Source organism: Nicotiana tabacum, chromosome 14 (assembly GCF_000715075.1).
Source record: "Nicotiana tabacum cultivar K326 chromosome 14, ASM71507v2, whole genome shotgun sequence".
In the NCBI taxonomy this organism is placed as follows: domain Eukaryota; kingdom Viridiplantae; phylum Streptophyta; class Magnoliopsida; order Solanales; family Solanaceae; genus Nicotiana; species Nicotiana tabacum.
This window is the reverse complement of record NC_134093.1, coordinates 36,154,577-36,178,109: the sequence shown is the minus strand read 5'-3', so window position 1 is coordinate 36,178,109 and position 23,533 is coordinate 36,154,577. Positions and strand designations below refer to the sequence as shown.

The following is a 23,533-nucleotide window of genomic DNA, read 5'->3' as shown; positions in this document are numbered from 1 at the left end:
TTAATAAAAAAAGAGTATAATGAGGGGCATTTACAGTCGTACCCTATATTTGTGTCACATTTTAACCTATACTCTATTTTTAAAAATTATTGATTTGGTAGTCAGCTGACAAATCCATAATAATATGACAATTACACCCTTGACAAAAGATATAAAAACTGCATCACGCATTAATTGCGTGAGATCTCCTCCTCTCCTCTCACCTTAAAGCTAAAACTTCATGCTAATGTAGCATGAAATTGTTTCATGTTGAAGCTAAATTTCATGTTAATATAGCATGAAGTTGTTTCACATTGAAGCTAAAACTTCATGCTAATGCATGCTGAAATTATTTATCCTACAGTCTACAGTTTTGTCATGAGTTTTATCCGAAACTTCAGTCTAAACATGCTGTAGTTATTTAGTTCATTTGCTAAGACTTCAAACTAAACATGGTTAAGTTTTTTAGTTCATTTGCTAAAATTTCACACTAAACATGCTTAAGTTATTTAGTTCATTTGCTAAAATTTCAGACTAAACATGCTTAAATTTTTTAGTTCATTTGCTAAAACTTCAAATTAAACATGCTTAAGTTATTTAGTTCATTTGCTAAAATTTTAGACTAAACATGCTTAAGTTATTTAGTTCATTTGCTAAAATTTCAGACTAAACATGCTTAAATTTTTGTCTTGCAGTATGTAATTTTCTAATGAGTTTTTGCTAATACATGCTGAAATTATTTAGTTCATTTGCTAAAAGTTCAGACTAAACATGCTGATGTTTTTTAGTTCATTTGCTAAAATTTCATACTAAACATGCTTAAGTTATTTAGTTCATTTGCTAAAACTTCACACTAAACATGCTTAAGTTTTTGTCTTGTATTATGTAATTTTTTAATGAGTTTTTGCTAATGCATGCTGAAGTTATTTAGTTCATTTGCTAAAATTTCATACCAAAACATGCTAAAGTTTTGACATGCAGTCTACAGTTTTGTCATGAGTTTTATCTGAAACTTCAGTCTAAACAAGCTGAAGTTTTTTTAGGTCATTTGTTAAAATTTCAGACTAAACATGCTTAAGTTTTTATCTTGCAGTATATAATTTTCTAATTAGTTTTTTCTAATGCATGCTGAAGTTATTTAGTTCATTTGCTAAAATTTCATACCAAAACATGCTGAAATTTTGCCCGTGCAGTCTACATTTTTGTCAATAGTTTTTTATTAAATAAGGGCAAAATCGTCTTTTTAAAATACTTTTAACAAAAAAATGGATACGGATGCACGCAGAAAAACAAAACGGGTATAAGTTAAAAAGGAGCGAACATAAAGGGGCGACCAAATAGGGCGCCCCATGCAATTTTTACCACTTTTCTTCTCCATCAAATCAAATCACCATTTGTCCAAACGACCTCTAAGCTGCTGAGGCAAACACCATCAATTCTGTCACACAAAAGTATTTAAAACCCAGAAATAATTTTTGGAGTTTGAACTTATAGATGTTCAAAGTCCAACAATTATTTCCAAATGTATTTGTCATACCCCAGGAACAATGAATAGATTTTAAGCTTACAAATATTCAAACTCCACTTGTATTTTTGTCTAAATCTTATCTCCGTATTAAAGAGTGGCTAGTTTTTTATTACATGTGAGTTTGTAATCCTTGCTCAATGAACAAGTCAATAAGAACGTCCTTGCAAGAATAGTTTGGTGGTCAAAGCATTATAATTTAAATCGTGGATGTTGCAAATTCAAATTAATTTATCATTGTTGATATTTTCTAATCATCTTTATCAATGCCCTTATGCTCATGTCCATTTGAATCAAATATTAGGTGGAATGTCATACAAGTTTCAAACTAGATAAAAGTATTAAATTTAACATAAGATCAACAACATTAACTAAATGTTATTTTTGTATGATCTAATGTGTTCCCAATTAGATATAATTAATATTAATATACTTTTAATCAACTTCCCTGTATATGATTTTTTATCTTTAAACAAGGCATCAACAGCCATAAAGCAAACTACCAAATCTTCCTACAAAGGCGAGAACTGAGAAGCAACCACACACAAACATGACAAAACAAGAAACCTTCCTAGAAAGTAGAAAATCAACCACACATAGAAATGACCAAATAAGTCCAAAAATAACCTTATCCTCCTCACCTTCACAAAAAAAAAAAAACAATGGAGGGTTGTGAAAACAAATTACAAACTTTAATAATATAGTACTTGTACTATAGTAGTAGTAAACTAAGTTAAAAAATGTTGTCAAAGGAATTCGATCTTCCCGAGGAAGTATTGGAAGTACTGCCGTCAGATCCATTTGAACAGCTAGATGTGGCGCGTAAGATCACCTCCATTGCCCTCTCCACGCGCATCTCCGCCTTGGAATCGGAAGCCGACGCCCTCCGCCGCCAGCTGTCGGAGAGGGATGACGTCATCTCAGACCTACACTCCCAGCTCGACTCCCTCGACTCCTCCCTCTCCGATGCATCCGACAAGCTTTCCCGCGCCGAGCAAGAGAAGGTCCGACCCGACCAATTTGGGCTTCGTGTTGTATCTTCTTCTTCTTGGACTAGGGGTTGACTTTTTTACCGTGTTTGAATTTTTGCAGGAGAGTTTGGTGAAAGAGAATGCAGCGCTATCCAATACTGTAAAGAAGCTTAGTCGTGATGTTGCGAAGGTATTATTAACTCTTACTCCTTCCCAACGTGGCAGTGTTGGCTTGACACAAAATTTAAGATGAAAAGAAACACTTTTGATACATGTGGTCTTAAAAAAGTTATGATTCATGTTATTAAGGGTAAAATTAAAGTTAAATTGTTTCTGAATATTAAATGTGATATTCTTTTTGGACAAAGGAGTAGTTTTTAGTTTGTTTGGGGCTGGATGAAGCATAAGGGATATAGAGGATTTAAATAGCGAATTCCAGCTAGTTTGTGATTGAAACATAGTTTTTGTTGTGCTCATTTGAAAATTTGGGGGTGGCGTTGGGGATGGGCGAAACGAGAAAGCTGGATTATGGGTTTTTAGAGTTGGGCAAATTATCGCAATTTGTCAACTGAATGATGCTGGTGTACTTGGTCCATACTAGCATTTGTCTAAAGACTATAGCTTTCGAGTCTCAAAGTTTTTTCTTTAAATCTTTTTATAGATAGCTAGAAATAAGTAATGTTTGGATCTTTAAATAGGCGAACCTGTGGATTTGGTTTCTTTTTAATTGGACATAATGTAGAAGGTTTCTTTCCCCTTCTTTTTTCCTTTAAGCATCCAGTTTCAAAAGTTACTGACACGACTAATTCGGATTTAGGCTAGTTGCGGGGAAAGCCTACTAAGGGGGTAAAGCGTTCTTTGCTGAAGAGTGAAGAGGACTCCATTCCCAAGGTCTGAACTCGGTGACCTTTAATCTAGAAGCTAGTTGAAATAGCAATATGCTTTTATGTCTCGATAAGAGATTTAAGAGAGTAATGTAAAAGAGGAAGGGGAAAAAAGGGCGGGAAAACAAGATTATTAGGGGTATTTGTCCAATAGCTTCACTTTATTCGGAGGAATTTGTAGCTTGTTAAAGACCTTGTGGAGTGACGAAAGCTCCTACCGGTTATAGAGCATGTAATTGTCAGTTTAGCAATTATACAAACAAGCATTTTTATACTTTCCAGTAATGTCCTCTGGTTAGAGCAGTTACATACATTACATAATGCTATTGTATCAGTCATCCTTTCTGCACGGACTTAGTATTATGAGATACTGTCTATTCAAGTACATTATTCACTTTAACATATGAATGGAGCTTTATTCGTACACCTCACCTCACCTCACCCCAATTCACTAGTGGTAGTTATTCATGCCTCATTAACCCACTATCCAGAGTGTATAATGGCTTAAAATTTGTAGATGAAATCCAGAACTAGCACTTACATTTACTCATATAGCATTGCCATCGGACTAGTGCTGTAGTACAGACTACATAACTACTTGGAGCTAATGATAATCTTCTCTTTTCTCTAATTAAGCTGTGTCATGTGTGTGTGTGTGTGTGTGTGTGTGTGTGTGTCTGTTTTATATTATACTTTATTTTGATCATTACTTTTTTGATACGTAACATGTGTTAGCTTCTTTTAACTCAGCCTCTTACACCCACAATCCGCTTACCCCCATAAAGGCGCTATTCCTCTTGACCCAAATTTCTGATGTCATGTATCTTCTATGGTATTTAGACTATTGATTTTGGAATTTATTTGTTGAAAAAGATTTGTTGTCTTGAAAATTACAGTTGGAAGCCTTCAGAAAGACACTTATGAGATCACTCAATGAGGAAGAAGACAGCCCGGTAAGTCAATTGAAGGATTTCTCCATCTTCCTGTTGTTTATTAACTACACAGAAGTATAGTACTCCTGGAACTAAAACAATGCTTGTGACGGTACTGAACTATTACGTGGATATGGACTTGAATTTCCGGGTGCTGAAACTTTTTCAGGATAAACTGGCAACACTAGTACCTCCTAATCTTGCTATGTAGAGGATGTGCTATCCTTATTAATACTCCGTCACTTTTGGTGTTTGACAGGCTGGAGCTCCAAATCTTGCCAAAAATGGACAAAGCCGATCAGGTTTGTCTTTTTTGTCATGTTCGATGTCTATATTCTTTTTCAGCGATTTGCTCATATTCAATATCTATTTTGGGAATGTGTTGTGTTGCTCCGAAGTTTACTATGTGAAATATGCTCCGAAGTTTACAATGTGACATATGTTCCAGAGTTTACTATGTGAAGTACGTTTATCAGAGTGGATTTTCTCCACAGCTTTTAGATATAGGAATTTTTGTCTTCTCACGAGGATATTTCGACGCATGAAGTTGTCTATTATTGGTTCTAAGGATTAAAAGTTTTTTATTGATTTGAGAATCTATTCTGCATCTTTTGTCAAACGTAGTCAATGTAGTCTAATTCTACTATACTTTGAGTCATTTCCTCTTCCCTTTTGATTTTCTCTTAGCATATGTACTGGACACTTCTTTTTCTATTTGGGGTAAATAGAGGTTAGAGGAAACAATTAACTTTGCCAATTCTTTAAACTGAAAAGTATATCATCTCTGAGCGCTTTAAATTATTCAGATGAAGATGCTTCCCTGCCACCTCCTCGGACACAGTCAACAGAGAGTGGACAATCATATTCAGAGGATGCCGAGTCAGAAAGTAAGCTCTAAAACCCAAAATTGTCTGTCTCGTGACATTGTCAATGACCTCTAAGCTAAGCAACTTTTGATCTACGAAAAAAATTTACATTCTGTAACTTAAACATAAACTTATATTTTTAATCAATGGTTGCAGCTTCTAGGCCTCGCATATCGCCAGGCTTGTTGTTAGCATCACAGACTAGTACTCCACGTCTTACTCCTCCTGGTTCCCCTCCAAGTCTTTCGGCATTTGTGTCTCCTTCAAGGTCACCAAGACCACTATCTCCAAGGAGACATTCCATTTCATTCTCAACAACAAGAGGCATGTTTGATGACAGATCTTCAGTATATTCTTCAACCTCAAGCCAGTATGGCTCGATGTCAGGCCTTGAAACAGGATCACAAACTGGTTTGTTCTTCTTTTGAAGAAATTGAATTGTGTTCCTGTCTATGTTCAAGTTTGGCATGCATAAATTGATATCTGTGATGTTTGTTTAATCTAAAAGTGCAGCACTTTTGTCTTAAGCTCAAAGGTTGGTCTATAATGGACAACTTCTTTTGTGTGGAATTGTTGGGATGAATAAATTTTAGTTAATGAAATACATTCATCCCAATAAAGGGCCTATTGTTGAATAAGTTAATTCAAGGATGAAGGGATTGTTCTGTTGTCTGCAATCACCACCTTCTACTGGATAGCATGCACAGCTTAATCGCCACTACTCTTTCACACCTATATATAATGCATTAATGCATACCCATTACCGCTCCTCCTTAATTTAACAAAATTAAAGCCTTATGTTGTTTTGATGTCTGACATGAGTCTCACCACCTTCTCATGTACTATCCCAGCACGAGCTCGAGTGGATGGGAAGGAGTTCTTCCGACAAGTCAGGTAAAGCTATTGCCACTATCATCTGTGATTCATCTTTATATGTTCCCTATTTTCCCTTTTGAGCTTCTGTTTCATTACCATGGATGGTTTATGCATTATCAGGAGTCGGCTATCATACGAGCAGTTTGGTGCCTTTCTAACAAATGTTAAGGAATTAAACTCGCACAAGCAAACAAAAGAGGTATGATTTCCCCAAGTATATCACTTGATCTTATGACATTAACTACCACACTTTTTACAAATATAACAGCTTATTTTGAACATTTTAGGATACTTTGCGGAAAGCAGCTGAAATTTTTGGTGATGAAAACAAGGACCTATATACCATCTTTGAAGGGTTGATCACTCGTAATGCCCAATAAAATGTCCAAAGCTTCAATATAATCTTCCTAGTTTGGAGCCTGTTGCATGTGTTTTTACTGTAAAGTAATGAATAAACTAAATGTACCAAAAGTTTGTAATTATTGCTTCACTACGTTGGAGCTCCCTTCTTTTGTAGCCGATATATTGTATCTTAATTAATTTATAGATTCACCAGCAAAAAGCATTTCATGTACATTTTATTCAACTCAAATATTTTGAGGTTTGATAATGTAGTACCTCAATGTCACCTTGTGTGATGTAAGGCTTCAAATCTCACCAAGTCCTATGGGTATTAAATCCAAGAATGAGTTAGCAGGTTCGGCGGAACTCAATGTTCGGATCAAATTCTATATATATGTGTGTAAAAACAAATAGAGATAGAATTAAATATGGATTAACTTGGAAGACCACAGCATTTATATTCTAGATTCGCCCTGACTTCATCTACCTCGAAAGAGGAACGAAGAAAAAAAACCTTTTTGAGTATGACATTAGTGATCCCTATTTGAAGAATCTTGGTCTGCATGCAAAATTTAATGCTGAATATAAAATATAAAAAAAAGTTATACTATTAAGAGTATACCTACTAATATGCTATCATAAATTATATTTTGAACGTTCTTAAATTATATAATCTTTGTTGTAGGTCCCAACAATATTTATTTTTGCACGTTCCACAATTTTGGGATATAGGTGCATGCAAATGCAGGTTGACGACATGACAACCGCTATTTTCCAACTTTTCCTTTTCTCATCATCTCCTCCTCCTCTCCCTATACTTCTCTCTCATTCATTCTGCTATTCTCCCATTTTTGGATTCTGTGGAGGAAGCCTAATTCATCCTTTTTTGGTTTATTTTTGTGTTCTTTCTGTGAGGATCCATGGAAACTATTCTTGAACATTCAGCTAATTCTCCATGGTATATATTCTCAATTTCATTTGGTATGATTATGATGATTTTTGGTTTGGTTTGTTACTTCATAAAGTTCCCTCTTTTGGCTAAATAGGAAATAGGCAGCCCCGTTAATTTTAGCTAATATGTATTGTTAACCAGATAGTTGCTAATCTTTGTGTTTGTATATGGATCATTGTATATCTCTATCATATCAACCACCTCTCAATCCCAAATTAGTAATTGGGCCGGAGGATTCCTTATATTAGACCGTTGTCACGTTGATCATCAATCTATCACGACTCTCCTCCTTTATGTGGATAATTGTCATATGATAAAATTCGGATGACAAAGGTAGAAACACATTAACATTTGTTATATTGGGGGGTAAAGCAAGAAATGATGTTGCCAGTTTGCTTTGACAATTATTGAATTTCTGGGCATGGCCTTCACTCTTCAATATAATCTGTGATTTTTGCGTCGTTTTCCTGAATTAGGCTGCAGGTAGATTCAGATAACATAGTTTTTAAACAATTTAGGGGCATGTGATCTGTAAAATGGACGAAGAAATGGGAGAAGAAGCTTTTTCCTTGTTTGTATGCCTGTAAAATCTTTGTGGAATATTTGCATGATTTTCTAAAACTTAATAAAATCAGTGCTTTTCAAGAAATGATCTTATTTATACATCTCTGGCTTCCCAAAATTGTGTTAACAGTGAGAATACCTGCAATGCCAATGAAGAAGAGTCAGACGAGGAGCTTTTCAAGATAGGACACAAGCTACTATTTTGTGCTTCCTCCATTTCTCTCTCCGCTGAAGGTGAGAATCCTTTGAACACGCTAGTTTCTTCTTCATATTATCTTAATTACTTGTTTTTATATATCTGTTTATCTCTTCCATATTTTAACCTTTTTATCATTTTATGCTAGAGTTTCGAAGTCTAAGCATGGGGAAGATCATATGGATGAGGATTCTACTAGAGAAGTTATCGAGGAGGATAAAGTATATGAGGAGTCGATAAGAGAAGCTTCAGAGAATCAGACAGAGTCTGAATCAACCACTTCCAAGCCTAGCACTTCAGATTCCGATGGTTGGCAAGGATTCATTAAAAGACTAAAGAAAGGGCCATCCATACATTTGCATACATTCCATCCTAACATGCCTTCCCTACCTTCACTACCTTCCTTAAAGATGCTATCCAAAAGAAAAAGTAGGAGTGCACGACGGAGCATGCCAATGTTGCCTGCTCCTAATCTAGATGTTGATTTGCAATACTGCTTTGAAGCTAACTGGAAGAATTTCTCCCTTTCAGAACTTCAGCAAGCTACCGACAACTTTAGCCCTGGTAACGCTTTCTATATGTATCCTGGCTTTTTACTTTATAATTGCTCCTACTATTGTTCTAGAACCACATTGTGATGCCTAATCTTTTTGTTGCCATTTTTGAAGAGAATTTGATTGGTGAGGGAGGTTATTCTGAAGTATACAAAGGACATCTCAAAGATGGCCAACCTGTGGCAGTGAAAAGGTTGACTAGGGGATCTCAAGAGGAAATGACATCTGACTACTTATCTGAGCTAGGAATTTTAGTACATGTCAAACATCCAAACATTGCCAATGTAATTGGCTATGGAGTTGAAGGTGGGATGCACCTTGTTCTTCCTTTGTCTCCTCATGGGAGCTTAGCTAATATGCTTAATGGTATGTTCCCTAATCTTCTTTTCATGAAATTACACCTTATGTAGATTTTTGACTAACTTTCTTTTATTATGTATTTCACATTTTTAGGTGAGAGGGGTAAATTGACTTGGCACATAAGGTATAATATTGCTCTGGGCGCAGCAGCAGGCCTTGCGTATCTTCATGAGGGGTGCCAGAGGAGGATTATCCACAGAGATATAAAGGCTGCTAATGTATTGTTGACAGAAGACTTTGAGGCTCAGGTATGTCTTTGTACCAGTCATCACGCGATGAAAATATGTGGTGTCTTGCAGTGGCTTTATTGACATGCAATTGAATTCATTTCTATGTTTTTGGAATGTTATCTTTTATAATACCTGCATATAATACATAATCTCAACTATGAGTTTTATTACTTGTTACAAACACGAAGTTTTCTTCAAGTGTCAGAACTCGATGACTCTTATTACTTTAGGGATAAAACTCAATGCAGTTTATTTACAGATTACTAATTACTGATTTATGTCTAGAAATTTGGAGTCACAAGTTCTACAAGGAAACTGTAGGGGTTCTATTTTGTCCACATTAAATAGCAGGATTTGTTGTTGCTCATCTTTTGGTTTTCTGTAGATATCTGACTTTGGGCTTGCAAAATGGCTCCCTGATAAGTGGACTCACCTCACTGTATCGCAGTTTGAAGGCACCTTTGGGTTTGTGGGAACCTAAGCTTTTTACCTATTGTAAATATGCGATAAGGATCCCTTGTAGTAACTTTCATCTTACATGTTCATGGCAGTTACCTCCCTCCTGAGTTCTTTATGCATGGCATTGTGGATGAAAAAACTGATGTCTATGCTTTTGGTGTGTTACTGTTGGAGCTCATTTCCGGACGTCCAGCTTTGGATGAATCTCGTAATAGTGTTGTGATGTGGGTATGTAATCATCTCAACTCCCCTTCATTTAATCAACTGTAGACGTAGTAATACAAATTGCCTATTGTTTCAAGTATCAATCAGAGTGGTAGGATAAACTGTAACCAAATAACTTTACAGGCTAAACCTTTGCTTCTCGGCAAGAAACATAATGAGATAGTCGATCCATCACTCGGAGATGCCTATGACTCAGAACAGCTTAATCAGATTCTTATGGTTGCCTCATTGTGCATACAGCAAGATTCAGCAGATCGGCCTTCAATGAGCCAGGCAAGTAACATGAATTTTAGTCGGAGAATAGCCAATACCAATATGATCATAGTAACAGAAATGTTGATAATAACCATTTAAAAGAAAGTATGGGTTTTTTGCTGCAAATTTTGCCATCTTCGGGTATCTTCCATATTCATGCTTCTTATATTTCTAGGAACTAAGCTAATGCATGATGGGATATTTTCATGCAGGTCGAACAAATGTTAATTGGTGATGACGGCATTCTACAAAGCAAGAAAAAGTTTAAAAGATGGCCTCCCCTCAAGCGAAGATGTGCCATAGAACTGGATGCACTACTTGAGTCTCCCTAACCATAAGTTTACAGATAATCCAAACCAGTAAAATCAGCTAGAACTAGACCTTGTTAGCAGTGAGAGGATCTTTTGATGCGATTGAGCCCTCTGTAGTTGATGTCTGCACCATAGACACAAGCATTGTTAGGTGATTAAAGTTCTATACCAGTTAAGACGGAATTAATCTGAGCAACTGAATAATAATCCAACTGGGACAAGAAATCAAAATAACAAGTATAATGCTTCAAAGAGTTTCAATATTTGACAGGCGTAGTAGCTTTCTCCAGCAAACGTATTCATCTCTATTTGATGTCATTTTTGTTTAAGTACTATGTTTAGAACTACAAATTGTAGATATATGTAGGTGAAATGTTATATACTAGATTGTATGTACTTGAGTTTGATATGGTCAGCAAATAAATATGCATAGTACATTCTTTTAGTCACAAAGTGCAGATTATTGCCTAATGAGCTGTTATTGAACGCTCTTTGAAGAATTTCAAATACATATTTTGCTATTTCCTTTTTCTTGTTTGCTTTATTTTTTATATATCTTTTCAATAGGAATTTGGTTCCAAATGAAATGGATGACCCAAGATTACACACTCCATGGTTTATTCAAATTCAAAAGTAAAGAAACTATTAAAATGGAGGGTTCTTGAAATAGAGTGAAGTCTCCAAATAAAAGCAAAAAACGAAATAAAGGTATGAGGATGATACATCTTGTTATTATTTGGAAGGATTTAACTTGCTATAGGAATTTGCCATATATATATATATATATATATATATATATAGACATGTAATTACCTAATTTTAAGCATGCACACAACAAATTTTTTATACCGTTAGAGGTCGTTTGGATGATGGTATGGAATAATTATCTCCAACATATAATCAATTGTATAAGATAATAGTGTTTGACTGGTTGCACGAGAAAAAAAGTAATTGGTAACTATCGCAACATTTGGTTGGCAATATCAAATATTACCCCACATTAAATTATGCAGAAATGAATGTATTATTTTATGAGAATTGTGGGACATAATGTGGAATAACAATACATATCAACATACTGAATTAAATTATTTAAAGAAAAAATAATTTTTAAAGTAAGTAATCTACCTATAACAAATTAATCAGTAAAACAATTTATTCATTATGAATTATTGATAAATGATACATAACCAAAAGACCACTCAATTATTAACCTCAATAATCAACCACACCAAAATATGATCCTTAAAATATTTTCCAAAAAAAAAATAAAAATCATCATGTATAAAATCTTACTTCAGTTCACTACTTTTTCGAAGACCAATTCTGTAATTAGGACAAAACTCCAAAGGAGGTTCGTATAATTAATCTGAAGGAGGAGTAATAATAAAAGGAAAAATGTAAAATATTAAGTGACTTTTTCTTATATCCAAAGTCCCACAGTTTGGGATAATACCGGGTATGTTGTTGTTCTTATATCCAAATTTTTGTAGACAAAGTTTGGACATAGAATTGATTGAAACTTAAAGAAATAGTTTTTGAAGTTGTGTTGAAAAATCTATATCTATATATATCTATATATTATTAAAAGGAGGGGAAAAAGCCCTCTCCTTAAGACAAGCGGCAGCTTAAAAAAAAGTCACATGATCTAAGTAGTTAACAATTAGTTATTGGTTATTGTTTTTGAATTTAAATATTTATAAAATAATAAAATAAAATATTTTATAATAAAAAACGAAAATTAAAAAAACTGTCCATTCAAATTGGAGGATAGTTTCAAGTTGGAGTTTTTAAATTATTTTAAAATAAAAAGCTAAAATTACAAAAAATAAAAAAATGCCAATTCAAAATTTCTTTGGTTTTCTTAATAATTTTTGTTTTTCTTTTTAAAAATAAAAGGTTTATTTATTCAAAATATTATTGAGAATAATAGAATAAAATATAAAATATAAAAATATATATCTTCTATTATATTATAAAAAGAAAGTAGCATACAAAAATTTAAATAAAGTAATATGCTAATAAAAGTTTCTATTAACAATTCAATAATACTAAATATGGATAATATAATAAAGAAAAGTACAAAACAAAAAAGTTATTCGATTAATATAATAGATCTTTTATTCATTAAAATTCAGATAATATTATTGAGAACACTAGGATAAAATTTAAAATAAAACATATTTAGTAATAAAATATATATCTTCTATTATATTACAAAAAGAAAGTATAGTAGACAAAAATATTAAACAAAGTAATATGCTAATAAATATTTCTATTACTAATGTGAAAATACTAAATACTGGATAAGTATAATAAAGAAAAATGTAGAACAAAAAAGTTATTCAATGACTATACAAGTCTCTTTAATTTAATAGAGATTTTATTCAGTAAAATTCAAACAATATTATTGATAATATTAGAATAAAATTTAAAATAAAAATAGTATTTCAAGAGTAATAAAATATATATCTTCTATTATATTACAAAAAAAAAATAGTAGACAAAAATATTAAACAAAGTAATATGCTAATAAAAATTTATATTAACAATACAATTATATTAAATATTAGATAATATAATAAAGAAAAATATATAACAAAATAACTAATTGACTATATAAGCCCCTTTAATTTAATAGAGATTTTATTCATTAAAATTCAGATAATATTATTGACAACAACATAATAAAATTTAAAATAAAAAATATTTCAACATTAATAAAATATATATCTTCTCTTATATTATAAAAAGAAAACGTGTAGACAAAAATATTAAACAAAGTAATTTGCTAATAAAAATTTCTATTAACAATGTAAAATACTAAACATTGGATAATAGAATAAAGAAAAATATAGAACAAAAAAGCTATTCAATGATTATATAAGTACCTTTAATTTAATAGAGATTTTATTATTAGGTATGTCATATTGACAAATAAGATGACAATTGAAATTTATTAAAGCAATACGATCTAATATGTTCAAACAAGTTCGATCATAATTTAATTTAATTAATATTAACCGCACATCGCGTGGGTACGACTACTAGTAATTTTAAAAGTTGAAGTTACGTATTGTACATGTATTTTATTTGAAGAAATATTGAAATTTTGTGAGTGAAAGAAAAATTTTCACCTAAAAATTATCTACTAAATCAGTTTTTGAGAACTTGAATTTTTTTATTTTTTGTTTTTCAAAAATATGATAATATGTCATAAACAAATAATATTTTAAGCCAAAATCTATGACAAAAAATAAATGTAGCAGGTATTTTTCATTAAGAAAAATAGGAAACTACCACGTCCTCCCAACTATAAGAAGTCGTATATAAAGACCGACTAAATCATGTGCTGAATGTTGAAGTAACAGTTCACGCGAATTGGATTCAAAGTTGGATACTTACATTTTCCCGAGAAAAATCCACACTATGAATAACTTTTCGCAGATCGCCAGTTTCTTCTTCTTCATCTTGATCGCCGCCGCGTTCGTGACTAAATCATCATGCTCCGCCATCATCAATCCCTCTAAAGTCAAGCAAATTTCATGGAAACCTAGGTATTTCACTGTTTTCCTAGCTAAAAGCTGATAAAAATGCAATTATTGAGAAAAAAATAAAAAATTCTGTAATGTTATAGTGTTTGTTTTCCGGTTTTGGAGCTAAGAAAACTTTGATATTATAGGAAGAAAAGTCAAATTATAAGTTTTTCTTTTTCTGGAATGTACAAGTGTTTCACCGATTTAGCTTTACGTTTAGCTAAGAAAAATGCAATATTGCTGAAAAAAGGTCAATTTTGTAAATTTTTGTTTCTGTAATTGTGTAATGTTTCCCTGATTCAGCTATGTGTATTTCACTATTTTACGGTTTCTAAGCTTATAAAGTTGCAATGTTATTGGGAAAAAAGTCAAGTTTTTGAGGTGTTTATGTAGTGCTGTTGTGCCTTATGGAGTTTGCTATTTGTGACTGTTCGCAGAGCTTTTGTATATGAAGGCTTCCTGACGGATGAAGAATGCAATCATTTGGTATCTCTTGTAAGTGTTAATTTCGATTTTACTTTTTGGGGAATGTATTTTATGTTTGATTAGATCAATTTGTTGAGATCTGTTTGTGTTTGGAAGCTGATTTGTCAATTGTGGTGTAGGCGAAGAAGGAGTTGAAAAGATCGGCTGTGGCAGATAATGAGTCTGGGGAAAGTAAGCTCAGTGAGGTTAGGACTAGCTCTGGGATGTTCATTAGCAAAGCAAAGGTCTGTTTTTCTTACTTTCCTCATTGTTGTGTTGCTAAATCGTGTTACTCCATAATACAACAGTTTAATTGTTTATCTAAGTTGCAAAGATGAGTTGGTATGCACATTGGTAATTTGACATAAATATGACATGTATTTCTAGTTTTATGAATTCCTATTACTTTAGTGTGGTAGAGTATCATGCCAGGGTCAAAAGATCTGTTTGTCAATGGATTTGTCACTCTACCAGGTGCTCGTGGATAGTGGTTCCTTTAAGAGGTTTATATGCTAAGATCAAAGGCTTGCCATCACGCTAAAAGCTGCAGATGATAATAAGGGCGCAACTTTATTTCTTAACCAAGCCCATCAAGCTAGGGGCATATGTAGAACTTTTAGTAAGCGGTGTCGATATTTAAGCAGATGAATAAATTGTGGGACAAATAGCGAAAGAGATGAGAAGTTTAGAATGACGATAGTAAGTAGGCATGTCTAAATTTGCAAATTGCAAAAATAGAATAATCTTTTTAAAATTATGATTCCAAATTACGTTATATATGCTTAAATAACTTCCTTTATGCATTCAAATATTGTTTTAATCACTTATAGAATATGGAAGCCTTTATGTCCCATAGGTTTAATTAATTATTTTTTATGATGAAATTGAGAGTCCACTCTCTATAAACTTTAGCTTTTCAAAAGGACCATGCGAAAAATTCTGAAAACAAAAAACGTCTTCAGTTGAGGTCGATCCCCCGATATCAAGTAAGAAAATGCGGCGCCTGACCACTACACCACTGGGCTAATATGCCAAAAAAGGTCATTCTTCTTTTATAAAATGCATTTCTGTTTTTTTTTGCATATAGACATATAGTAAAATTTTCCGACCAAGTAGTGTCGGATGACACTGCTCGGGTAAACATGCATCTGCCCTTGCATCAAGCAACCACTATGTTCCACCATAACTATGTCCTGAGCCATTCCTGGCCCATCACTTGGGCCTTCCTATAGGTAGGATATTGGTGTTAAAAAAAAATCCCCCCCCCAAAAAAAAAAAAGAACACCTGCCATACGATGCACGTTGATCCTAGGTTAGATCAAACGCTTACCGTCATGTCAAAAACTATAGTTGATAACAAAAACGCAACTTTATTTCTTAACTTGTCCATCAAACAAGCATCATGTTCGACCATGTCTCTGACCTGCGCCATGTTCTTGAAGAATGGAGGGAAGGAAAAGGGCTTTATGCTTTCTCCCCCTTCTTGAATTCTTGATCGTCGCTTCAGTAGATTTCCTTAAGCGGTATCTTCAATCAACAAGCTTTTTTCCTTCTGCAGAGATTTGGTTTTGAATCTACACTATTTTAGTTCCTTTTCTTGAAATAAGCTGTTTGATCTTGATTGCTTCCTGATTATCCTCTTTTTCTAAGTCTGTCTCTTGATTCTCGCTATTTTGTCTTCTCGTGACTCAGCTAATTTGTGGAATCTCGATACATTTCCATGATGATTCAAACTCTTGTAGCAGATCATGGAATTTTCTAATTTTGAATTCAATAACAATTAATTTCTTGTTTTGTGCTTTCCCGATCTTCCATTCTTCAAAGCCTTCCTTCTTTGTGACATCAGTCAAATTTAACAATTTGTCCTTAATTTAGGTTTCAATCGTCTTTCCTTGCTTTAAGGAATCTTCACAAGATAATTTTTCTACTGAGATTTGACCTTCCCTTGAATTCAAATATTTTCTAGGTATGATTTACCCATAATTTAAGCAAATATTCCCTGATCTTGGAAAATAGTCTCTTTCTATAACATAGATTGTAGTAAGAATATTTTTTCATACATCATTAAAACAAATGAGGTCTCTCTCCGCAAGTCAATATCAATCTTTGACTATGCTGGTTTGTTATCACCGATATCAATAGGTGAAACCTCATAGTTAAATCTCAAGGTCTTAAGGTTTATTTAAATCTCAATAAATGAAACCTCATTTTGATGATAACAGGCCAATATAGTCAAAGCTCAATTCTAACTTCATAAGATTTTAATCAAATAGGATTTACTTGTATAAATCAGTTATTGGATAGGTTTGAGAAGAATTTGATTGGATTGAATATTCAGATACATATGAGAAAAAAAGATATTATATGGTACAATTATGAAGATTTGATTATTGAAGGAATTGCGAAATCAAGGATGATATGAAAGAGTCTTGTCCAAATCAAGGAATAGTATCTCGGCCAAAATTGTAGGAAGAGTACTTGTTATTATGGAATGAAAGAGATGCTCAAATTTGAATATACTTGCTATAAGTTTGGACGAAAGGTGTTGGTATTACTACAAAATTAAGAAAAGATGTTTACAACGGATGTAAATCCTATGAAGGATATGTTTGAAATTTATTAGGGATATTTTCTAGCATTGAAGATACCTTGATAAAAAACAAATGGAAGGAAGATATTGAATAAGCCACAACAATCTCTGTTATGGAAAGATGTTATTTTCCAAGATCAAGGAAGGAAATTATCCTAAAATCAAGGGAGTTCAAAATTGCTAATATCAATTATGGAAAAGTATTATCCTACAATTTATGTTATTGAAAGGAAGGAAGATTTCCTAAAATCAAGGGAGATCAAATCATACTAAGATTTTTTTTTATTTCAGGTCAAATCTCGGTAGAAAAGATTATCACGTGAAAATTCCTTAAAGCAAGGAAAGATTGAAACCTACAAGGAAAGAAGATTTATTAGATTTGACTAATGTCACAAAGAAGAAATCCGTTGAAGAATGGAAGATTTTGGAAAGCACAAAACAAGGTAATAAAGATACTAAGTTCAAAATTAACAAATTCCATCTGCTAGAAGAGTTTGAATCATCATGGCGAGAGATAGACCTAGAAAAAGAGGATGATTAGGAAACAATGGAGGCCTGGAGAAGGCGCAAGAACAAACAAATTAATCTAAAAGAAGGAGCTAAATCCTGTAGATTCCAAAAAATTCTCCACAAGGAAAGCAGCTTGCTGACGGAAGTTACAACCTAAGGAAATCTACTGAAGCCAACGCTCAAGAAGGAAGAATTACAAGTGAATCAATGCAAGTTTCAAGAAGAGGATGTGACGGTAAAGTTTTGACGAGTATTATAAATAGGAGAACAATAGTGAAATCTTTTCTCCTCAACAATGTTTTTCTCAACATACATCTCCCAACAATGTTTTTCACTTTATCTTCTTAAATCCTTGAGATATTTTTGGGTCTACACTTGTGAAAAACAAGAGAGCAACACTTTGAGCCTAGTATTAGCCTATCTAACTACCGGGAGTGCTCTTCATTGTGCTTGAGTGAAACCCTAACATATAAAAGGGTTAAAATGATTTATTACTACACTTCTCTAAAAGCCCTAGAGTTCTAGTGAGAGAAAGGTTAGGCAGCCTTTTTTGTTGTTCGTAAGCGAGTGAAAACCATCTTCTAGACGTTTGTGGTGAGCGTGTAAAAACCATACGTTGGTGGTGAACGAGTTAAGACCATATGTTGGTAGTGAATGTATCAAAATCATATTGTAAAAGTTCGTGGTGAGCGTAGGTAAAACCGCATGGTTGGGGTGACCGTGCGAAAACTCTCCTTGCTGGTGATGAGACAAAACTAAAGGTGAAGAAATAAAAATCCTTGGGAGTCAAGGGGACTAGATGTAAGCTTTCCAAACTAGTACAAAAAATTCGTCTCTCATTTGCCTCACTGCAATATATCTTTGATTACATTTTACACCTTAATTCCAAAAATTAACCATTTCTGTGCAGATTGGTGAACTCAATATCAGTCGGCTGAATTCTGCTGTAGTCGACGGCTAAATTGAAAAAGGGCACGATAACACCCCCCTCCCCCCTCAAACCCCAATCCACAAATGCATTTTTCATATACAATTATACCTAAAAAATGGCATGCCTTAGTGAAGAGCAATGAGCTCTTCCAGGTGCATTGGAAGAAAGAAAAGCAAGTTGCTCCCCCCCCCCGGGGGGGGGGGAGGGGGATCTGCTGCATTCTCTTTGGCAAATATCAGTTAATGGCTTGACACTTTTGTCAAGTTCTTGCAACATCAGAATCCAAAAGTTCTGTTCAGTATCGGAACTTCTCTTTATGTGTATAGTAATATAAGAAATTAAATGTCAGCAGGCTATAGACCCCATTTGCTGTATTTTGAACGTTTCTATGTTTCCCATATTTTCTACGCTGACTTTTCATGCATTCTGATTCATTTGTTAAGACATGACATTGTTATGAGTTTAGAAAGATGTCGTTTATGTGATTTTTTGCACAATGAGCAAAAATTATATGTTGAAACATGAGGATAATTTGAAATTCTGGTTAGGCAGTAAATAATTATTTCTACTTCCACTACCCTTAGTTTTGGTGTATGAGATGTGTTTCTAAGCTGGATGAACCTGCAATTGTCAACAGCTAGGCCACTATCAACTGATATGTGGTGGGTTAATTAATGCACTTAGTTGGGAAGGTCTATTATTTTATTACATGTATCTGTTGCAATGTGTTTAGAGTCCTTTGCTAACCTAGTTGGAAAGCTTCGCATAGTAATGTCAAATCAAACCTTTCTGCTACAATCAGAAACAGATTGTGGTTATAATCTTGCCAGCATGTTTGCTCAAGTAAAAGCACTAAATTTAAGTCAAAGTTATGAGCTGTTTGTAAAAATCAAATGGGGATTTGGGATATACTAGTGGTTTATCCTGAAAAATATAAGATATGCATCAAATTACGCGCTGGTTCTGGTCAAGAATAATAAAGAAAAATTTTGTGCTTTTACCTATACTTGTTGCTGGTTTGACTGGGAGAATATTGTTGATACTAATACATAAGAGGAACCTGATCTGCTTTAAAGAATTTTAACATGCCCGAAGGAAAAGAAAGCTACTGAGATGTCAATAGTCAACATGCACAAAGAAAAAAGAAACCCTTTCAGAAACCAGAGCTAGGGCCTGTTTGGTTTGGAATTTCTACCTGATTCAATGACTTTTTTCTGATTGATTAGTTTTGTGAATGAGAATAACTAAGTGATGCCCACATATAACTCTTTTAAAAATGATTTATGTAACATTGATTATATGATGATCGTTTATTTGGGAACTATATTCAGTTCTATAATCCAGAGTATTCAGCATGACATATCAAAGAAATGCTGCAGAGTATTTCACAAGTTTATTTTTTAAATCCTTTTTAATTGATTGCTGCTTCCTTTAGGGATTTCATGAAGCAGGACTAACCATTTGCTGCATACCCGATCATACAATATTTCCATTTCTGTATTTTAATTGTGTCAGCTCTTCATTTTGCCTTTTCTTTTCGGGCTGCAGGATCCTATTGTTGCTGGGATAGAGGAGAAGATAGCGACTTGGACTTTTCTACCAAAAGGTCTGACTTCCCATGAAGGATATCACAATCTAGGATAGTCAAACCATCCACAATTAGTTGCTATTTGAAGGCTCTCCTCAATTCCCACTTAAAGTATGTCTGATACAAAAAAAAAGATTGACTTGATAGCTATTCTTACTGACTTCAAGAAAATATTTGGTGGTAATTGATTCAACATCACTAATTGATCAATTCACTTATACCGTGTCATCAGTCCTTCAACAAATCGAGTATTATAATTTTATGAAACTTCACTAATCTTTTGGAAAAGCTTTTATAAGAAACAATTGCACAATATGACGATGTTAAAAGGGAGCCACCAGGTAGGAGAAACAAAGAAAGGAAAAGATCATAATTTTCCAAGTTATTCCTTTTGTTTCTCTTTTCTTTTAGTTATAAGTGGTTATTCTTCTTTGTCCAATAAAAATTAATATTCATTATTCTGACTTTGCAAGACTTTGTGCACTTCTCATCTTTTTATTTTTTTAAATTGAAGACTCACTTCTCATCTGCCTTCTGCTTTCAGAGATACTGAGCATTAGTTTTATTAACTTATATATACTGTGTAATTCTTGTGCAATACTGTTAAATTATCCATCTTAAACTTCTGAAACTTTTGTCTTACCATATCAGAGAGTGCAAAGAAATATGTTATAAGGCGATTCTCTGGTTGAAAGAGGAGAAACTGAAGATTGAACAATTCATGGTGTAAATAAGAAGTAACAATAACATGTTAGAAGGGTGATAGACAAAGAATGAAAGCACTGTTTGGAGGACTTGTTATTTTTTGGCTGTGGTTTCTTGAAATCAAATCTATTCCGAAATTCACTTTCATAGACTTCAGATGCTTTCTTCGCTCCCTTTTTAAGGTCTAGCTATGTCTGTGGGTTCCAATTTGATGGATATTTCTTTTTTCTCTTTGCCAGAGAATGGAGAAGACATACAGGTTCTAAGATACGAGGAAGGGCAGAAATATGAGCCACACTATGATTACTTCTCTGACAAGGTTAATATTGTTCGTGGTGGACACCGCTTAGCCACAGTACTCATGTATCTCAGTGATGTCGAGAAAGGAGGTGAAACTGTCTTCCCCGAAGCAGAGGTTAGTTCAACTTTGTCCCTTTTTAATTCCTTTACACTGATACAAGCATGACTTTTATCCCACGTGCCGTCAACATAACTTTTCGTTTTGCTAGTTAGGTTCCACGTATGAGGTCGTCCATGCTACGTTGTCCCCCTGAATATATTGTTTCCTAAATTTAGCTTTTCATTTGGATCACCATTTGTGAGGTAGGTTTTTGAAGCAGAGATTAGCTTAGAAATTCATGATGATGATGTTTTGGGGAAAAAAGGTGAATTCAAGTTTATTTTGCAGCACATCTGGTTCCACCAAGGGGAGTGGAAGGTCAAAAGATGAGAAGCTCATCGGTTTGTTTCCCATTGGTGATGTGTTCATCATTTGCTTCTAGTTGTTTGGTAGGGTCGGAATGGAAGTAAAAGATATGTATTTCCTCCTTCTGAACCAGTTCCAGAGTGACTGAAAAAGCTAAAATACATTTCTACGTTTGCTTCCTGTCCTCTTTCACTTCCTTATCAATAAAAAAATAACCCTGAACTCCCTCTTTTGCTTTCTCCGCCCTTCCTCCTTTCACCTAAACAAATCGTATGATTAACGATAATATTCATCCTTTACTTATCATAAAGAAAATTAAACATACAATCAGGGTAAAACATACCTTGCATTCAATGAAGTTTTAGCCGGAGTGGAAAGAGGCCAGAAAATGTTGATGTGGCGGCATATAGCTGTCTTAAATAGGGGAAGCCTTTAGAAGAAAAAAAAAACTGCATCTTTGCTTCTATTGGACGTTACGCGCAAAAAGATGTGCTTTAAAAGCAGGGGACTTTATGAATCATAGGGTAATGTTGGCTTTTGTCTTTCATTTATTGATTTCTTTTCTCTTTGTTCTTTATTCATACGTCTACGGATTGAATTTTCCTGGTGACATCCTTTAGATTTACCAACAGTAAATAGCTTTGCTATTTGCTCCTTTCCAAATTGTGTTTCCTAGATCTTTGTTTTCATAAACATGTTTCTCTGTAAAACTGGATATCTTTACAGGAATCAACTCGACGTAGGTCAATGGCAGCTGATGATAGTTTGTCTGAGTGTGCAAGGAAGGGTATAGCTGGTGAGCCTATACAATAGATAACTGCTCAACATTGTCGCCTTATTCCAGTTGTTGCTAAACCTAATCTGCATTTGTTTCTGGTTCTCTTTTTCGGGGAATATTTCAGCAAAACCACGGAAAGGAGATGCACTTCTTTTTTTCAGTCTCCATCCAAATGCCGTTCCTGATCCTATGAGCCTCCACGGAGGATGCCCTGTTATTGAGGGTGAGAAGTGGTCAGCAACAAAGTGGATTCATGTGGATTCGTTTGACAAAATCGTGGGATCTGAAGAAAGTTGTGCTGATCAAAACGAGAATTGCGAGAGATGGGCCACACTTGGGGAATGCACCAAGAATCCAGAATACATGGTTGGAAGTTCAGATCTTCCAGGAAGCTGTAGGAAGAGCTGCAAAGCTTGTTAACTTATTATACTTCTTCCTCTAAATCTGTTCAGAAACAGTAACATTTTATTCCTTATTGTTCTTGCGATCTACCCAGTTTTGCAAATAACATCCTATTTCCTTTTTCTTCTATAGAGCGAAGTTCGTTTTTTCTGTCTCACACAAACATATGTATACTGCATTTATGTACACATTAGTTAACGAGTATGTACCAACTTCAATTTGGTCTTGTCACTGAGAATGTATTATCTGATACAAAATGATAGTCTGCTTATGCACTAATTTTATGATGGTTATTGAGTAAATGATATGTAATGATTGGTCATTATGGTGCATCCACTAGTTAAATGGACTAGACACACTGATGTGTTCGGATTAAGATGTTAGCAAATTTTTGATTGCCAAAGCATAATAATAGAGAATAAGAAAAGGGACAATTTCTCTTCCTTGGTTAGCTTTGTGCAATGGTATGCAAGTTCAATTTAAATTTCATTCATTGACAGCTTATTTGGATGAAGAAAAGGGACAATTTCTCTTCCTTGGTTAGCTTTGTGCAATGGTATGCAAGTTGAATTTAAATTTCATTCATTGACAGCTTATTTGGATGGCGGTTAGTTATTGTATTGTTACTTTAAATACAATGTTTGTTTGTTATTACTTAAATTGTATTGTATCGTATCGTTAAATTCGTCGTCATGTGACGACAAAAGTGTCATTTTATGTAATGACTGATTTAGTGTGGTTGCGTCGCTACCTTTTTTCCCCCTCTCATCTTGTCTTTTTTTATTATTAAGTAATCTTATTTTATCATTTACCCAATCTTATGTAATAATTCTACATCGTA

General features: G+C 33.8%; 3 protein-coding genes across 3 annotated transcripts; all 3 read left to right on the top strand.

Moving 5' to 3' along the window:
- The first annotated feature begins 2,004 nt into the window (after positions 1-2,004).
- Positions 2,005-6,595, top strand: LOC107766011 (uncharacterized protein At4g15545). Its single transcript, XM_016584723.2, has 9 exons — positions 2,005-2,508; positions 2,597-2,665; positions 4,256-4,312; positions 4,551-4,593; positions 5,098-5,178; positions 5,314-5,568; positions 6,009-6,051; positions 6,154-6,232; positions 6,321-6,595. The coding sequence occupies exons 1-9, from the start codon at positions 2,245-2,247 to the stop codon at positions 6,411-6,413; spliced, it is 984 nt and encodes a 327-aa protein (XP_016440209.1). The 5' UTR covers positions 2,005-2,244; the 3' UTR covers positions 6,414-6,595.
- A 542-nt stretch (positions 6,596-7,137) lies between these two features.
- On the top strand, positions 7,138-10,926 carry LOC107766013 (receptor-like cytosolic serine/threonine-protein kinase RBK2). Its single transcript, XM_016584725.2, has 9 exons — positions 7,138-7,333; positions 8,022-8,125; positions 8,236-8,651; positions 8,756-9,007; positions 9,095-9,249; positions 9,617-9,696; positions 9,783-9,918; positions 10,039-10,188; positions 10,383-10,926. The coding sequence occupies exons 3-9, from the start codon at positions 8,267-8,269 to the stop codon at positions 10,500-10,502; spliced, it is 1,278 nt and encodes a 425-aa protein (XP_016440211.2). The 5' UTR covers positions 7,138-7,333; positions 8,022-8,125; positions 8,236-8,266; the 3' UTR covers positions 10,503-10,926.
- Positions 10,927-13,828: 2,902 nt separating this feature from the next.
- LOC107766012 (putative prolyl 4-hydroxylase 4) lies at positions 13,829-22,994 on the top strand. The gene is made up of 7 exons (XM_016584724.2): positions 13,829-14,038; positions 14,455-14,512; positions 14,623-14,727; positions 20,062-20,119; positions 21,046-21,221; positions 22,239-22,308; positions 22,415-22,994. The coding sequence occupies exons 1-7, from the start codon at positions 13,911-13,913 to the stop codon at positions 22,708-22,710; spliced, it is 891 nt and encodes a 296-aa protein (XP_016440210.1). The 5' UTR covers positions 13,829-13,910; the 3' UTR covers positions 22,711-22,994.
- The last annotated feature ends 539 nt before the right edge of the window (positions 22,995-23,533 follow it).

Bases quoted from the DNA above. Each gene is read 5' to 3' on its own strand.
- LOC107766011 (XM_016584723.2), top strand. From the start codon at position 2,245: ATGTTGTCAAAGGAATTCGATCTTCCCGAGGAAGTATTGGAAGTACTG. The intron at 4,594-5,097 runs GTTTGTCTTTTT...TAAATTATTCAG, and splicing joins AAATGGACAAAGCCGATCAG to ATGAAGATGCTTCCCTGCCA. The intron at 6,052-6,153 runs GTAAAGCTATTG...ATGCATTATCAG, and splicing joins GAGTTCTTCCGACAAGTCAG to GAGTCGGCTATCATACGAGC.
- LOC107766013 (XM_016584725.2), top strand. From the start codon at position 8,267: ATGGATGAGGATTCTACTAGAGAAGTTATCGAGGAGGATAAAGTATAT. The intron at 9,008-9,094 runs GTATGTTCCCTA...TCACATTTTTAG, and splicing joins CTTAGCTAATATGCTTAATG to GTGAGAGGGGTAAATTGACT. The intron at 10,189-10,382 runs GCAAGTAACATG...ATTTTCATGCAG, and splicing joins ATCGGCCTTCAATGAGCCAG to GTCGAACAAATGTTAATTGG.
- LOC107766012 (XM_016584724.2), top strand. From the start codon at position 13,911: ATGAATAACTTTTCGCAGATCGCCAGTTTCTTCTTCTTCATCTTGATC. The intron at 21,222-22,238 runs GTTAGTTCAACT...ATATCTTTACAG, and splicing joins CTGTCTTCCCCGAAGCAGAG to GAATCAACTCGACGTAGGTC. The intron at 22,309-22,414 runs GTGAGCCTATAC...GGAATATTTCAG, and splicing joins TGCAAGGAAGGGTATAGCTG to CAAAACCACGGAAAGGAGAT.